Genomic DNA, 18800 nt, shown 5'->3' with positions numbered 1-18800 from the left:
CCTGTTTCTATATTAATTTGAATGTTCCATTGAAAACTGCAATGAAAATATTTCCTATTGGGATTCCCATGGGGATTTTCCTGTTAAGCTTCAATGCCAGTAGATTTAGTAGGAATTTCAATGTTAATTTTATTAGTCTGCAACAACCCCATCAAACTATCATGTGGTGTTGTATCTTATCTTTGAAAAAAATCTGCTGTCTTTTTCCTGTCTTTACATAGAATGTCCAAAATACAAATAAGGGTTTAAATAAAAATACTCCAAATAATTACATATTTCACAGTAACAAGATTCAATTTATCCAATCAGTTCTCTTATGCCTTTTAATGCAATCATTAAAGTCATGATTTGAAAGCCTCATTTTGGGTTTGGATGTGATATTTTTGTTTGACTCAGCCAAATTTGAACTGTGCAGTTTGACCATGTGCATGTAACTTCCCAGGATGCGCCAACACCAGTCAGCTGTACTGGTGGAATACTTTTCTTTAGGTTTAAGGCAATTGTTTTTCAATAGTATTTGAAGAATTTCCAAACATGATTTGTGTGTATGACATACTGGAACAATTTTTACCCTCATTGTAATTTTTATTCCTTTTTTTAAAAAAAGGATGGAATTTTATAAGCAAAGTTTCACTGATGGGGATACATAGAAAGTGTGAAGGAAATCAGTTGAAGGTGAGAGTCATCTTGTTAATTGCTAATTGCACTCATAAGCGGGAGTGAGTGAAGTAAGGAGGGAACCGGTTGGATGGCTAAGAATGACGACAGCAATAACAGTGAGGGAGTTGGGAGGATACAGGGGTTGTGCAGGTAGATCAAAGGGTAAGAAGGTTGCAAAAGGAAAGAAAACAAAATTGAAAAAGCAGAGAAAGGTAGAGGGTAACAGAAGAGGAAGTCACCAGAAGAATTACGCAAGGAGAAAGGGAGAAACTAAAACAGAGGAGAAACAAAAAAGATAAACAGTGAAAAAACTGTAACAATGAGTAGCAAGGTTTCTGGAGAGAAAGAAAGTTTTTATGCAAGCCTTTTAACAATATATATGTATTAATTGTTAAAATAAAGGAAGTATTACTATAAGAATCTCTTATAAAAAATTAACACAAAATTAGCATTGATCTTGATTTTATTTTTCAACCATTACTTTTTTTTAATATAACTGAGGGTGGAATCGTCCCAGATTTGCACTAAGCGTGGTAGCATGCAGGTAAAACAACGTTTTCCGCGATGGCGGGTTTTCATGCCATATCATCCCAAACCTGCCGCATTACTAATGGATTCCTGGGAATCACGCCGTTTCGATGGCAGGTGGGTTTTGATTTGCCTGCTTTGCCGTCACCTCATGGCTTCATCATGCCAGGCACTACACTTAAAGTACAGCCATTTGCTTCCAGCCCAGGACTGCAGCAAAGAAGACATGGTCTCGAAAGGCAAGAAGACTGCAGCCCTCGTGCACCTTTTGGACGCCATGGCGGCCCGCTGTGATTTGCTCTTCCCCTGCTCTGGTCGCAGGAGGACCAGCTACATTGCCACTCTGGCTTGGTAGGCGATGGCAGTGGTGATCAGCATCAATGTTGCACAGATGAAGTTGGCCATCCAATGCAGAAAGAGGATGAATGATCTCAGCCATGCAGCCAGGGTATGGCAACCATCTCATCACTCTAAACTCTCACACTCAAGCCCATCACACATTCACTGGCATCTCACTCACTGCCAGCTCAAGGGCCGTCACCACTCATTCTCACACACATGCCCTCACATGTCCATCTGGCCTCATCTCCTACGGAGACTGCCTCCTCTGCCCTCAACACCTTGAGGCCACTTGCACAGATCAACATGTACCCCTACACACACCCTGGGATACCCTCCTTCCCCAGTACAGCTCTTGTCCTGCAGCCTCTTCCCCTGCCTGAGGCCACTTCTCCCCCTTCCCCAAGCAAGACCTTCCCTGCAGTCGCTGAAAAGCCACCCACATATGGCTGATCTGGTAGGTAGACACCTATCCATTAGCTTCCACTAAGTGATGTGGTGCTGTCTATGAAGCCTGGCGCTGATGACTGCGAGTGCTGCCCGAAGCAAGGTAGGCAAACAAACCTTGAAGTCCCAAGCGATGTGCAGCCCACCAAGTGCATGCTTTATATATGCTGTTGTGAAACACATTAGTGTGTTTTCCTGCAGACGTGGGCGGACAATCCAGCAAGTCGGGGGGAATGAGTGCAGCAGGCTGGCCTTATAATGATATGCTGATATATTACAATAAAGTTCCCGATGTCCGATGGCAGGAAATGCGGCCTGCCATCGGCGGGCAATCGCAAACTGGTTTCACAACGTCATGAAACCGATTTTTGGCCTTCTCACCATATTTTGTCCACTCTAGCCACCGAACACGCCCGGTGTGGCAGGCACGGAAAGTCCTGGCCTGAATTTAAATGAAATAGGGGGATACCTTGGAGGAGTTTCTGAGCTTTTGAGTGCAATGAACTCAACTTTACACAAATGAAACTGGAGCATCTGAAAATAGCAATTTACTTAAATTCAAATCCTTATCTGAAATCAATATCAGAACTGAAACACTTCCAAGCTAGTACCCTAGTAATAATGAAAACTTCCAACCAATATTGTATTTAATTTTGACATAGGGTCCTAATGGTGAGATTTTTCCTTTAATGAACGAAATAAAGATCTTGCATTTATGTAATGTTTTTCATAACCTAAGAAATTCCAAAAAGGACACAATGTCTCAAAATATAGTGATGTTGTTTGAGGGATAAATGTCACCAGGACATCAGTAGAAATCCCTTACTTTTCTTCGAATAACACCGTAGGATCTTTTACATCCCTCTGAAAAGGCAGATGGGACCTCGATTTAATGTCTCATCCGAAAGATTGCTGCAGCAGTTTTTCAGCTTACACTGAAGTATCAACCAAGATTATGTACTCAATTGTCTGCAGTGCAGCTTGAAATTACAAACTCAGAGGAGAAAGACTAAGGCTTTTTTTTTTAAAAGGATAATTTGATACTAAAATAAATCAAGCAAAACACTGACCATCAATAATGGTGATATCTGTACTCTTGCTTGTAGAAAGTTTTGCAGCACACTGCGTCACAAGGATATTTTTATCTTCCTGGAGAAGAGATGGAGCAATGCTCTGAATTGTGTGCAGGCTTGCCTCAGTCAAAGGGAAAAATCTGGAAACATAAATTCAAATTCAAGGATTGTAGCATACAATTGTCAGAAGATACCCACAGAACCACTTATATTGGAGAAGAAGCATGTAGGTCTCTCATGCAAGTAAGTAAAAGTAACCCCAGATTGATGACTAAGGCCAGGATTCACCTTCCACACTAATGTTCCAACACGGCAGGATTTCTGTCTGCACCCGCACCTCCATCATTGTTATAACCCTGATCCAGTTTCCTAAATTAGGATTCTTCTGACCTGCCACCCAACTTTGCACAATTATATGCTTTTTCTTAAGTTTGGTACTTTTTTTTTGTTAACCACAGATGGTGGATTCCCCCCCTTGGAATTTTTCTTTCTTTTTGGAATGTATCCATTCTGTGTATTCTGAAATATCTCATTAAATGTCTGCCACTGTATCTCCATTGACTTATCCCTTAACCTAAATTGCCAGTTCACTTTCGCTAGGTCTGCTTTCATGCCCTCACAATTGCCCTTATTTAAGTTTAAAATACTAGTGTTAGGCCCAGTCTTCTCTTCTTCAAACTGAATGTAAAATTCAACCATATTATGATCACTGCTACCTAGGGTTGCCTTCACTATGAGGTCATTAATTAATCCTATCTCATTGTACAATACCAGGTCCAGTGTAGCCTGCTTCCTGGTTGGCTCCACAACGTGCTGATCTTAGAAATTATCCCTAAAACATTCTATGAATTTGTCACCTATGTAACCTTTGCCCATCTAGTTGTTCCAGTCTTCCATTTGTAGATCCCCCATGATAATCACCATACCTTTTTGACAAGCTCCCACTATTTCTTCTTTGATACCTCATCCTGTGTGATTACTGATAAGAAGCATGCACACCACTCCCACGAATCACTATCCCTTCATTTCGAACCTAGATTTGTTACTAATGTTTCCTAGAGCCTACAACCACCAACTTCCCAGGAAGTGGTATTACCTGCAGGATAAGCAGAAAATTCACTGTGAATCTGCATCTTAGAGTCATTACTGCACAGGAGGCTGCGTTTGGCCCATTGAATCCATGCTAGCTCCATATAAGGAAACCCAGTTAGTCCTAATCCCAGCCCTGCAAGTTTACTTTCCTCAAGTCTCATCTAATTTTCTTTTTGAAATCATTCATTATCTCCACTTCCATCACCCTTGTGAGCAGCAATTTCTGGCTCATTACACGCTGCATAAAAAAAATTCTTCCTCACATCACCCCTCTATCTCTTATCCAAAACCTAAATCTGTGTCCCGCAGTCCTTGTACCATCAGCTAACGGGAACAGCTTTTCTTTGCCTACCTTATTTAATCCTCTATCAAATCTCCCGCCAACCTCCTTTGCTCCAAGGATAACAACCCCAGCTTCCCCAACCTAACTGTGTAGCTAAAATCCCTCATTCTTCAAACCATTCTGTTAAATCTACTCTGCACCCTCTCAAGGACCCACACACCTTTCCTGAAGTGTGGTGACCAGAACTGGACGTAATACTCTAGCTGTTGCCTAGCCAAAGCTTTGTAAAGGTTCAGCGAGGTCCTCAATATCTCTATTGATGAAGTCCAAATTCTCAAATGCTGTAGTAATTAATCTTTCAATATGTCCTGCCACCTGCAAAGATCAATGCACATTAACGTCAACACCCCACCCCATTTGAATGCACTGGATGAGGAAAGGGCAGCCACCAGCAATTCTGACAGAAGAGATATTCCAGCTGGGACAGTGAAGCAATAGCAGGCCTCCATGCTCTCATTTTTTTTCATTCTTCATTATGATGCCACCCTGATCAGACAGGAATACAGAAGAAAATCTTGGCCTAAATGTTTAGCACTCAAACAGAAGTAATTAAAATCAATAGCAATACATTAGTATAACAACAATAGTATACTGGAAATGGGCTCAAAAGGGAAGAGGTTACTGGAACCAGGTGTTACAATTACAAGAAATGCTGTATGTGCAAGACTTTTATTATAGGTAAGGAAATATAATAAATAAAAGCTTTCAGAGTGTCTTTGTTGGAAAATAAATGCAATTTTTAAAAAGTAAGTACTTTTGAATCTACAACAAACTTCCCTAGAAATAGAAAATAACTAACTCAGACATAACAATGTTATAAGTGCAATTAGCTCCTCATTGACCAAAGGATGTTAAAACAATTAGACTTAATAGCCTTAAAGGGACAGGTGCTTTAAAAGTCGATATCTGTTTTATACAGTATAATGCCCAAGTCCTTATAAAAACAGTACATCCTCCAAAACACCGCAAGTAACCCCATGGAAAATTTATTTGGTGAAATATGCAGCTTTGAATGTATAAGATTTCTTCCAGGTAAATAAGGCAATACAGTAAAGGTGACTTCAAATAATAATTGAACTTAAACTTCTTGACATGAGTATTGCTGAAAAAAAGAGGTGTTATTGAAGATTTTCATCTTGCACTCATCAGGACAGATTCGTAAGAATACTAATTCTAAAGGGAACAACAACTTATACTGCATGAGAAGAGAGTGCTGATTGGTCGGCAAGTTGACTCTGATTGGTAAAGGCATTGCCATGGAAAATGCACCAGGGAACAGTTAACTGCCAAGTTTCTGTTTAAATTCAAACCAGGCAGGTCAACTCTGATTGGTCAAGACATGGGGAATGAACCAGGGGATGGCTCTCCCCCAAGCTTTTGTTCAGTTTAAAAAGGCGCAATGCCTTGCAATGTTTGCAAAGGATAGGGCCCTGTGTGTGATGTAATGACCATGAATCCTATCCCCAAATTACTTATGGACATATTGAACTTTGAAGTAAGACGTGTTTTTTAAAAAAGGTCATGCAAGCAAAAATCTGGCTGAGACTGTGAGGTAACCACTTGCTGGAAAATTCCTATGTGGATTGCTTGACCAACTAGCTCAGAGAGAACAGAAGAGAGGCACTTCAAAGGAAAAGATACCATGCACACTGAACTGTAATCTCCTGTGGTTGCGGAGATAATGGAAAATGATCACCATCTCAGCCGAAACCACCTCCTGTTGAGTTATATCCCAGACTGTGAACATGAACTGAGTTGAAAAAAAATGGGTCTGGGTGGAAGACATTTTGCTTTTCCCTTCCAGGAATACACAAGGAAAGGAGTTTTAAAAAGCCAACAGCAACCCTAGTTCTGTGTGCTAATCTGGTGTTCGCGTGTTATAAAGGTCAAAGCTGAAGAACACCAACTGGGCATCCCTGCACTTGCAGGTAAAAACCTCTCTTTCTCTGACTGCCGGAAGCAAGTCACAAGTCAGCAAAGCTACAGTCGATAAGGAAACTGGACAACTCGTTTCACCTAACCTGCAGAACCAAGAATCTCTAACTCAATTGCTCAGCTGCCAAAATCAGCACTACTGGTATCACCACAACGTAACGGCTGCAACATTTCACCATCTACTCCTCACAGGCAAGCCAAAGGGCTGATTGGTATATCTTTTTAGCTTTTATTTTTGGACTCAATTTCTCATTTCTAATCTTTGTGTATGTGTGTTGTGCTTTTATTATTCTTTTCTTGCATTTAGTAACTAATAAACTCACTCTTTCTTTGACTTAAGACAGCCTGGTTAAATTGGCTCGTTCTAAAACAGAAATACATTTGGACTGAGAAAAGGTATCCACGAGGGAAGGGATCCTTTTTAAATTAACCTTATTGCGATCAACCGAGGGGGTTAAATAAAGAAAGGGAGCCAGTTCATCCCTCCTCAGCCGAGTGCATAACAATTTGGGGTACCTCGTCCGGGATCATAACAAACTGGGGGAACCTTGCCTGGGGACAGTGAATATATGTAGCTTCTAGCATGTGTAAATAAGCCATACTGCGAGCCCGACTGGTAATCTTAAATTGTGCTAAGAATTACACCAACAACCAATCAGAATTGTTTAGCAAGTGCTGTCCAATTGTGGAATCACATCTAATGTTGGATACTATGTTTGAGTTTTGCAAGCACGGGCTGGTTGCATATGGTCAGTACTTTTCCTGTTGCGAACAGCTGAAGGAACGTGCTATTTTTTACGATCCACCAGTCTAAATGGGGAGAGAATTCAGAAATCTGGAGTGCAAAGGGACTTGGGAGTCCTAGTCCAGGATTCTCTTAAGGTTAACTTGCAGGTTGAGTCGGTAGTTAGGAAGGCAAATGCAATGTTGGCATTTATTTCAAGAGGACTAGAATATAAAAGCAGGGATGTGCTGCTGAGGCTTTATAAGGCTCTGGCCAGGCCATATTTAGAATATTGTGAGCAATTTTGGGCATCGTATCTCAGGAGGGATGTTCTGGCCCTGGAGAGGGTCCAGAGGAGGTTCACAAGAACGATCCCAGGAATGAAAAGCTTAACATATGAGGAACGTTTGAGGACTCTGCGTCTATACTCGATGGAGTTTAGAAGGATGAGGGGGGATCTGATTGAAACTTACAGAATACTGAAAGGCCTGGATAGAGTGGACGTGGGGAAGATGTTTCCATTAGTAGGAGAGACTAGGACCCGAGGGCACAGCCTCAGAGTAAAGGGAAGACCTTTCAGAACAGAGATGAGGAGAAACTTCTTTAGCCAGAGAGTGGTGAATCTATGGAATTCATTGCCACAGAAGGCTGTGGAGGCCAGGTCATTGAGTGTATTTAAGACCGAGATAGATAGGTTCTTGATTGGTATGGGGATCAAAGGTTACAGGGAGAAGGTGGGGGAATGGGGTTGAGAAACTTATCAGCCATGATTGAATGGCAGAGCAGACTCGATGGGCCGAATGGCCTGATTTCTGCTCCTATGTCTTATGGTCGGGATGTACAACCTACGACATCACACTGGCAGTGAAATTCATATACCTCATTACTCATTTGCATGATAGGCAGAATGCCCTGTTCGCTTGATGGCAGCATCCTACTAGTGGAGAATACCATGTGAAATGGCTAGCTTCACCTGTTGCTCAAAATTTTGAAACACCTTACCATTCCTAGACTGGGCACTTTTCAGGACCCAAAGTGATAGCCTTAGGCCCATTCATGAGTTTGTGCAATATACAGCGAGCAATGATATGATCAGGGTAGTCATTATCCTGCAAGATAGCTTTGTTATGCCCTATTTCAGCATCAAGCTTGCACAATGAGCAAATGGCTCGGCACCTATTTACGAGTTTGTCGATAAGGCCAATCTTATAGCGCATGGAACTGTAGGAATCCCAATGCGTATACAGACCAGTGAAGGTAGGCTTGCAGTAGAAAGTAGTAGAGAAGCCATTGGCAGATGGCTAGCACATCGAGGAAAGGGAGCTCATTTGACTGCTCCATTTCAAAGGTGAATTTGAGCACAGGATGAAGCTAATTAAGGTAAGGAGATTCTTACTTGCAGCTGCAGATTCAAATATAGCAAACATATCATCCACATATTGGAAAAATGCAAGGGGTAGGTGGTTAGGTGTCATTTCTGTCAAAGGCATGTTTCTCATGGAAACAACAAATCTGTCCTGATGAGTGCAAGACAAAAAGTTTTGACAGCATGTCTCTTTCTTCAGCAATACTCAAGTCATGTACTACCAAACGACTACTTCTTGATATGGTCAAATCCTTACCTCTCCACTGTGATGTACAGTTGTTTCAGGTCGCAACCGCCATCCACCTTTGTTTGGGTGATAAACTGAGATGCAGTTAAAGCCCAGAGTAATCCACTCTGTAATGATCTATTCGAAAGAATGAAAAAAAAAAATCTAAGTCCTTGGAGATTTTTGCTAGGTCAGGCTATCAAGCAATTTGGAGAAAAGGCAGATATATTGAGGTAACTGAATAGTGGAACAGGATCGAAGGGCCAAATGGCCTCTTGTTCCTCTTTCTTTCGGAAAAAAAAAGAAATTTCCCTCCTATTATGTACAGTTTTAACTTTCTCTATTAATCAAACATACTTGAGGGATAAAGTGTGCCTGGCATGAGGTGATTTCTCAGTAAATGGGGTTTACTAGGATTTACGCTGATTCCGCAAATTTCACAGAGAATCATCTAAAGTGCAGTTACTTCTCTTTATAAGATCAATGCTCGTTGTTGCTTCTACTGGGACTTAAGTGTTATATTTTCTTTTTTCTACCTGAGATTCATTTTTGAAAATCTTATCTATGTGAACCCATTAAAACTATTTTTTATTTTAAGCAGAAATATTCAATAGTAGCCTTCAACAGAAAATAGATAGATCCCAGAAAGAGAAAACAATTTCAAGGACATAGGAAAAGAGCAGGGATGTGAGACTAACTGAATTGCTCTTCCAAAGAGCCATGCAGACTCGATGGGCCAAATATCTTCTAACTGTGCTGTACCATTTTATGATTCTTCTCAATATGTTATTTGTATAAAAGTAGTAACTAACCTAATTCTATATTCTGCATCCTGTTTAATGACCAAATAATAGTCAACACCACCACTGAAGATTACTAAGAGCATAACCCAGTTCACTGTTTTGATGAATCTATTACAAAAGGAGAATTTGAGAATGGGGAGAGGAGAGAGATATTTTATACTAAAGGTCCACTTTCTCAAGGCACTGTGTAAACAATAATCATGGACTGAGTAGGATCTTTGAGATCAATCAGACATTGAGGTATTGGATATGTCCAATATGTGCAATTGACACTATTACTGGATTCAGTTAAGCAGTGCCTGAAAGAAAATTTTCAGGATCATTTTCATTGATACATGCTGATCAGGATCCAAGATTCATATTATATACCCCTTACTGGACGACAGTGTTGCAAAAGAAAACAGTTGTTTATCACAGAATTACTATTAAACTTGTATGAACAATTGCCCGTACTGTAATTATTTTTAAAGAGAGTGACGTAAAAAATTTGCAACAGAAGTCAATATTATTTTGATCTTCCAGCCACTCAATCTCTGTGACTGAGAAGGGCAAAAGCAGTAACACCATGGGATCACTATCACTTCCAAGTTCCCGAGTAAGTCACACTCCATCTGATTTGGGAATATAATTAAAGTACCTTTATTGTCAATGGATCAAAATCCTGGAATTCCCTAAATAGTGCCATTGCGGCATATTTTTTTTATTCATTCATGGGATATGGGTGTCACTGGCTAGGCCAGCATTTATTGCCCATCCTTAATTGCCCTTGAGAAAGTGGTGATGAGCTGCCTTCTTGAACTGCTGCAGTCCATGTGCTGTAGGTACACCCACAGTGCTATTAGGAAGGGAGGTTCCGGATTTTGACCCAGCGACAGTGAAGGAACAGTAGTGATATAGTTCCAAGTCAGGAACGGGTGTGGCTTGGAGAGAAATTTGTAGGTGGTGGTATTCCCATGTATCTGCTGCCCTTGTCCTTCTAGGTGCTAGAGGTCACAAGTTTGGAAGGTGCTGTCAAAAAGTGTAATCGATCCCCTGAAATATCTGCTACCTCTAGCATTTTTGGGGCCTTTCTGCACCTGTTCTTACTAATATGCGTAATGGATAGAAAATCCTTGATTACTCTCCCAGCTTATCCACTAACATGGGGCAGAATTTTGCCCTTGGTGGGCGGGCCGGCCCCACCGCCTTGGCAGCGGGAAGGCAGCCGAACTCCGCCGCCGAAACGGGGCCCGCCGCCATTTTGAGTGGGCGGCCTGCCCGACAGGAAGCGCTATGCGCTTCCTGTGCAGGCGGGGTGGAAAGAGGGATTCCCCATCTGTCAAAGTGCGCTCTTCCACCCATGCATGCGAAAGAGCGCACTGTCCCCTGAGACCAAGTGCTGTCTCAGGGAGGTTACTGACAGGAAAAAAAACTCCAAAATTAGAAAAATATTAAAATTATTAACATGTCCCCCTCATGTGACAATGTCACACGAGATGGGACATATTAATAAGAAACACACAAACTTTATGAAACTTTTTAAAAACGGACATGAAACCTCATCCCACCAATGGATGAAGTTTCATGTATTATCAGGAGCCCATTGGAGCTCCTGGCCTGCCCGCCAACCTTAAGGTTGGACAGGCAGGGTCTTTAACAATCTTAATTAGCCTGTCATGGCCTTAATTGGCCATTGACAGGTCGGCGGCCAGACAGCTGATTTTGCTGCCTGCCCGCCTTCCTGAAAATTTAAAGGGACCGGGATGACTCCTGCGTCATTTTCCCATCGGCGAGCGGGCCCTGCCCTCAAATCACCGACGGGAAATTCCTGGCAATGCTGTAGGAAGCATCAATAGAGTCACTCACAGTCCTCCCTACTTGCCACTCCTGTGTGAGGCAAAATCCAGTGGAACCAGACCACACTCCATTTTCTAACCCCATCCTCCAAGATGTCTTAAGAAAAATCTGGCCATTGTGTCATCTGTAAAAACACAGTCTCAATCTCTGCTGGCTTGTCCCTTACCATAGTGATTACTTTCTACCTAACAGTTTCATGGTTTCATCCTTATAATCTCACTTTGTTCTCAAACTAGGATTAGCAAGGATTGGAATAGAATGTTTGCAAATTAAAGTTTCAAAGTCTTGAAATAATTCTTTAATGTTGTGCAACAATGTTGAATTTTGAGGATAACCAAATCAACAAATAACAACAACCAGCTTGTGAAGCTGGACATAAATTAACAGCATTTCCTATAAAGGTCTACTGGATCCTTCTAGGAGTTGCGTATGCATTTGACTTTGGGCTGGCAATGTGGTTTTTCTAGCAGTGAATAAATACCCACTTTCCAAGTTTACTTGCAAGAATTGTGACATCAATATTGGATTTCATAATACAATGCAATAAGAGTTCACTGAATTAATATATGCTCAGTCACAGAATGAGTTTGATTACCTGCTAAAGAGTGTTTCACACAATGTGCTGCAGGCATTCCTCAGTCTTTCACGTGTAATATCAAATTGAAGTAGCAGTTCATGGTACTTAGAAATGGTAGGACAAAAATCTTTCATTTCTTCACACCACTGCAAGGAGTACAACATTTCTGCAGCAACTAGTAAAAATAATAACAACATTAACAGTTTCTAGAATATCTCTGGAAATGAAATAAAACACAGATGCCTGGAATCTTTTCCAATTTTGATGCAACATTATGCTGCCACATTTTTAAAACAGCAAATCAAGTCAGATTGGCTTCACTAATCTAAAGTGTAAGCTAAACAAGCTGTCTGATTTGTGCTATCTAGCATGAAATATATATAAAAACTTCAAAATGAGATTTATGCCGAAAGTACCTCTACTAACTCTCCAAGTATATTTTTATACCACGTCATTTTTAATATAATGAATGAAAATTAACATATTCTTCTCCACCCCACCTGATTGGGATGCATCAGTCACTGATATCAAGGATAATGATAGGACAGACTGATGACTGAATCACTGGATGAAGTGACTGGGTTATAAAGGTCTCATAAGAGTCTTGCATCAGTACTTTGAAAATAAATGTAGCTAGAAAATAAGGGCACTTAGGTAATATATGCTGGACACATTTGTGTTGGAAAGGTTGTTGCCTGGTGGCTTGCAAAATCCCACAGAAAGCATTATTAATCCTTAAAATCCACTGTGATGACCATTTGGAAATCAACAGAACAGGCTCAACACCTGAGACATGGTACAGAAGAGAAGGCATTAGGACACTGCTTTAACAAACCTGGCACTTATTTATTTTTCAAGCCTCAGCTACAAATATATTGTTATAGAATTAGTGTGTGCTCCGAGGATTAAAATGGATACAATACTATTTACATGATTTTCTTATTCAAAGAAAAAACGTAAGCCTTATGGAAGCAGACAGAAAAACAATGAAATAAATGAAACTTGATACAGAGAATACTTTAACAGAAGAGTTACACAATGGAATGACGTAATGCAGTATTAAAGGATCATGTCTGAGAAGGTTACCATGGAAGCTGCTAACTTCATATTATTGCTTCTTGCATGTTTCATTGTTACATCTTCTGGTTCCCATAAGTTAGGAATAATCACACTTTAGACTCAAAATGCTGGAGCTTCAGCTAGTGTATTTCTTTCAGTTCTCCATGCAGCTGGCAGACTGACAGATTGATCCATTGTTACTCGGTACATGACTGCAGTGCAGCAGTGGCACCCCGGGATATATATTCATATAACAATTAGTTCCTAGTTCTTAATGAATAATATAACATAACAATGTTGAAGCAAAGAAAAGAAATGAACAAACGCGATGGAAACCAAGCAGAATGTACAATTTACTACACAAAAATACATTTTAACACAAGAAATAGGAGCAGGAGTAGACTTTGTGGCCTGTTGAGCCTGCTCCACCATTCAATATGATAATGGCTGATATTGGGCTTCAACTCCACTTTGCTGTCACTCCCCATATCCCTCAATTCCCTGTCCATTCCTGCCTTAAATGTATTCAACAATGGAACATATATAACCCTCCGAGATACAGAATTCCAGAGATTCGCAACCCTCAGTGAAATAATTTCTCCTCATCTCAGTCCTAAATGATTGGCCCCTTACTCGGAGACTGTGCCCGTGTTTTAGATTCCTCGACCAGTGGAAACAATCTCTCAACATCTATCCTATCAAGCTCCTTCAGAATATTGTAGGTTTCAGTAATATCGCCTCTCATTCTCCTAAATTCTAGAGAATAGAAGCCCAATTTACTCAGCTTCTCATCATAGGGCAACCTCCTCATTCCAGTGACTAATTTAGCGAGTCTTTGCTGATAATTTTAAAACATTGGAAAATCTTTTCGTAAAAACCAATTAATCAAAATAATTTGCTTTTGTAAAAGGTAATTAAGAGCTTGATGACTGATGAGCAAATTTTACTGATCTATCAGTAGCTAAGAGTTGGATGATTCACATCTTCCAACATGACAAGTAGATTTTATATTCTGTGAAGTGATCATGTCACTATGTCAACTATTGTGAAAAAGCTCCCAGATCCTGTAAAACAGTTATTTGATTAGCATTAGCCATCAGTGTGAGGACCAAAATTGCAGTGGTAACTTTAGCCACCTGACGCATCTGGTTAGAAGCAATAGAGAAAAAGATTCAAAATTCAAGAAAGTGTTGGAGCTTCTCAAATAGGATAAAATAGGATTTTATGGTCCCACCGAAGTCAATGGACTTTTGAACGGCTCTCTGCATTTTACAGCCCCACCCCCGCCACAACAGGCCGTAAAATTCCACCTCAGAAGGTTGCAGGTTACAATCCCAGTCTGCACTGAATTAGTGGATCTAGACTGTTAGGAGTGCTGCAATCAGTCTCAATATCACTGGGTCAAGGAGGTGCAAAAAAATTCTAAAGTCCCTGCTTCTGCAATTGCCACTCTATGAATGAGGCCAACCTGTGTTCAACTGTAATAATGAAATAGTCTGCTAGCAATTCAAGTCACGGTTGAATAATAATCACGTGATCAATATATCAGAGGGTGATCATATTTGTGAAAACTCAGCAAGGAATAAGATAACACAAATTTGATCTGAGTAGAAAAATCAGTCTCCAGCTGTGACAAACTAAGAGAATGCATAAGGCCAAAGGGAGTCTGGTTAGCATCAAAAGGAGCAATTAAGACACAAGTATTTACATTTGAATTTATGTGATTGTATTTTAATTTAGTTTATAGCATAATTTTAGCTTTTCATACTGGGCTTTGTTTAAAAATTGTTTATTTGGGGATTTACCTGTAGGGGCTGTTTTGAATGGGAAATAGGTTACTGAATTAGTTAAAAAGGATGTGTCACTGACTTCATCTCCTCTGGAGATCTTCCCTCCACAGTGTCCTGGATATTGTCCAGGTCTTGCTGCACTTGGACATGGATTGCTTCAGTATCTGAGGAGTCGCAAATGGTGTGAACATTGTGCAATCATCAGTGAGTATCCACACTTCTCACCTTATGATGCAAGGAAGGTCATTGATGAAGCAGCTGAAGATGGTTGGGCTGAGGACACTATTCTGAGGAACTCCTGCAGTGGTGTCCATGGAGAGTTTTCCTCTAATTCCATTGACTCCTGTTTTGCTAGAGCTCCTTGATGCCACACTCAGTCAAATGTTGCCTTGATGTCAAGGTCAGTCACTCTCAGCTCACCGCTGGAGTTCAGCTCTTTTGTCCATGTTTGAACCAAGGCTGTCAGGAGCTGAGTAGCCCTGGCGGAACCCAAACTGGGCGTCACTGAGCAGGTTATTGCTAAGCAAGTGCCATTTCATAGCACTGTTGATGACCCCTTTCATTACTTTACTGTTAATTGAGTAGACTGATGGGGTGTCAATTGGTCGGGTTGGATTTGCCCTGCTTTTTGTGTACAGGACATACCTGGGCAATTTCCACACATAGTTGGGTAGATGCTATTATTAAAGATGTTATAGCGGGGAACTCAGAAAAATCCAAGGCAGGGTCAACATGGTTTTGTAAAAGGAAAATCATGTTTAACCAATTTATTGGAGTTCTTTGAAGGAGTCATATGTGCTGTGGATAAGGGGAACTGGTGGATGTACCGTACTTAGATTTCCAGAAGGCATTTGCTAAAGTGCCACATCAAAAGTTATTGCAGAAAATAAAAGCTCATGGTGTAGCAGGTAACACATTGGCATGGATAGAAGATTGGCCAATGAACTGGAAGCAGTGAATTGGCATAAATGGATATTTTTCTGATTGGCAGGATGTGACGACTGGTGTGCCACAGGGATCTGTGCTGGGGCCTCAACTTCTTACAATTTATATAACTGACTTGGATGATGGGACCGAAGGATTGGTTGCTAAATTTGCTGATGACAAAATAGGTAGGAAAGTAAATTGTTAAGAGGACGTAAGGACATAGATAAGTTACGTGAGTGGGCAAAGATCTGGCAAATGGAGTATAATGTGGGCAAATGTGAAATCATTCATTTTGGCAGGATGAATAAAAAGCTTATTATCTAAATGGTGAGAGATTGCAGAGCTGAGATTCAGAGGGATCTGGGTGTCCTAGTGCATGAATCACAAAAGGTCAATATGCAGGTATAGCAGGTAATGAGGAAAACTAATTCAATGTTATCATTTATTGTGAGGGGAATTGATCACAAAAGTAGGCAGATTATGCTCCAGTTGTACAGGGAATTGGTGAGATGTGGTATGAGGGCATGGTGAGAATGACCGAGGCCATAGTGATGCTGTAGGTTGGGAGCGTGAGGGTTCAACAGTATCAGTAGAAGGAACGGCGAGTGTGGCTGGTGGGGGCTCGAAGGCAGACACAGACCCTGGGGATGGGAAGGTGGAGGTCGGGGAAGTCAATGTGGATGGGGGTTGGATTTTATTTCATGTTCGCCAGGACATCCCTGAAGGAAAAGGTTTGCGGCTGGTAGTTCATGGAGGGGAGGTGAAAGGCAGAGATGCAGGTCAGCTTAGATGGACAACTGAAAGTGAACCCCAGCAGGTAGCATTCAAAATGCTCAGGACATTGAGATGATACAGAAAGGATCCACGTGCATAAGGGAATGCTTGCATGAGGCTCTGAAAGGCCCTGCCACACACACACTTCTCCCTCCAGGATCACTCGTGGGTTGGCTGCTCCCTCTGCGGTGGCAGGGGACGAGGTTGAGAGGCTCACAATGAAAGGGGACTCAGAGGGAGCGGTCAGCCTCAAATTCCCGAGTGGATGACCCAAGGGTGTCCAGCTGCCGCCCCTTCTTCCTTCGGGTGCCCTAGGGCCCCGGCCTGACTCGTTGAGGGGAAGGAACACCTGGAGGGACGCCGAGGTTCCCCTTTCCCCTCTCGCATTGCCATTGCAGGAATTCACCTATGGCTCCCGCAATGGAATGCAGGTCTGCGCGCATCTCTGCAGTCTGCTGGACCAGGGTCTCCATGTCATCCGCCATCCTCCCCATAAGACCTCCATATGCACATGTGGGCACCACTTCATCAGACCGCAGGCGGATACACTTGTTGACTTGCAAGCCATCCTGTTGAGGGCTTCCAACAGCTCCACGTGATGTTCCCCGCCTTCTGTTGACTCTCCAGGGTGAGTGAAAGGTCTAGTCCAGAAGTTCGTCATCTGACTCTGACCTCATAGCTGTCTCTTCCCCAGCAGTCCTCTGAGTGCTGGGGAGCTCTGCTGAACATGCCTCCTCCTGCTGTGGATGCGTGCACACGCAGTGACAACCAGACTGTGAACCTGAGCCTACTCTAGATCTAGGTCCCACTGAGGTGTGTATCTCTGAATAGGCGCTGTGACAGGTCTTCCAGGCTGCTTGTTTCTAGCTCTTCAATGGAGGAGGTGTCCTCTTGGCTGGAGGTGAGCATATGGATAGAGCTGACGGACTGGCTAGCTGAGGGTGTCGGTCACTTGGCAGAGCTCCCTGTGAACCAAAGTAGAGACAATTGGTGCATGGCGCTAGAGTCAAAAGCAGGAGAGAGAGCACTCCCAGTTGCGTTGAGAGGCGGATGATATGATGTAGGATCCTCACATGGGCGTTCGTCACCAGCCTCACCATTGCCGTAAGCACAGTCCATGTCCTCACCAGTCAGCGTGATGGCACGCTCATCAAAATGAGTGGGGGGCTTAATGTGGGCCACTCCACATCTGGTCTGGGGCCTCTCCCTGCTGATGTAAGCAGGCTTCTCCTGCATGGAAACAGATGGATAGAGTATGAGCAGGATGCATGGCACTGCGTGGAATGTTTGTGTGGTGAGCGGAGCCATGGACAGGATGAGGACTTGAGTTCCAGAGGATAAGAGCCTGGTGCAGATGTGAGGATGTGTGAGAGTTAGTGGTGTTGTCCCTTGAGGTGCGAGATCCCTGTGGATGTGCGATGGGTTTTTTGAGTGTGTGAATTGAGAGTGATGAGAAGAGTGAGTTACCTTGTCTGAACGGATGAGACCATTCATCTTGTAGGGGCACTGGGTGGCTGTCCTCTTTTGCAGGGCATTGGCATTGACCACCGCTGCCACTGCCGCCCATGCTGGATTGGTAATGCTGTCTACTTAAAGAGCAGGGTAAAGTACATCTGTGAAGTGGACAGATTACGGAGAGAATATCCTGTTGCACCCTAGGTTGTTGAAAGAGTCAAGAGACGAAATAGTAGAGACTCTGGCCACAATTTTTCAATTCTCTTTACTGTGCCTTAGAACTGGAGTAGCCATCTCTAATCAAGAAAGGAGGAAGACTGAGCAATTATAATTCAAGTGTTAATTGTGGGAAAACCCACAAAATCCATAATTTGAGTTAACTTTGGAGAACATTTAGAAACATGTGGATTAACCAAGGATAGTAATCATGGATTTATTAAAGGGGGAGAAAAGATGATAGGGTAAATAATTTTTTTCAAACTTCCGATTAAAGTAGTGATAAAGTTGCTTCCGATAGCACTACGCAAGATAAAAACTCATAATTCTGTCCATTTCAGGGAGACAGTTATCATGGACATAAAGGCAGTCTTAACATTAAATGGATTTGTGTGGTTTCAGAACACAGGAGCTTCAGCATCAGAATTGCTTTCAGGTTCTAGTACCAAATTTTGATTCTGTCTGTAAATCAAGGTGCCTTTGATAGTGATATTGGCCAGATAAGTAGGGTGACAGCATTAATCGAATAAAATAAATGATAATATGCAATTTAAATGCTGAAAAAATAGCTATTTTATAGGGATTGCTCACTGTTAAAGCATGTACATTTTCATTTTTGCTCCTTTTGAA

At 41.9% G+C, this 18800-nt stretch overlaps 2 protein-coding genes across 4 annotated transcripts in view; both read right to left on the bottom strand.

Moving 5' to 3' along the window:
- Positions 1 to 18800, bottom strand: part of ltn1 (listerin E3 ubiquitin protein ligase 1) — a 156638-nt gene that overhangs the window by 45710 nt on the left and 92128 nt on the right. For 2 of the 3 annotated variants that reach the window (XM_078559905.1, XM_078559906.1), the window contains 4 exons: positions 11968 to 12124; positions 9546 to 9644; positions 8764 to 8871; positions 3045 to 3187 (listed from right to left, as the gene is read on the bottom strand). In XM_078559905.1, the coding sequence (XP_078416031.1) occupies positions 3045 to 3187; positions 8764 to 8871; positions 9546 to 9644; positions 11968 to 12124 (507 nt within the window). The remainder of the gene's footprint in view (positions 1 to 3044; positions 3188 to 8763; positions 8872 to 9545; positions 9645 to 11967; positions 12125 to 18800) is intronic. The other variant, XM_078559908.1, reaches the window with a different exon arrangement.
- Positions 1 to 18800, bottom strand: part of LOC144691626 (thiosulfate:glutathione sulfurtransferase) — a 168072-nt gene that overhangs the window by 141041 nt on the left and 8231 nt on the right. The window lies entirely within an intron of this gene.

This window comes from Cetorhinus maximus, chromosome 16 (assembly GCF_964194155.1).
Source record: "Cetorhinus maximus chromosome 16, sCetMax3.hap1.1, whole genome shotgun sequence".
In the NCBI taxonomy this organism is placed as follows: Eukaryota; Metazoa; Chordata; class Chondrichthyes; order Lamniformes; family Cetorhinidae; genus Cetorhinus; species Cetorhinus maximus.
The sequence above is the reverse complement of the archived record's forward strand: the minus strand, read 5'-3'. Positions and strand labels throughout refer to the sequence as shown.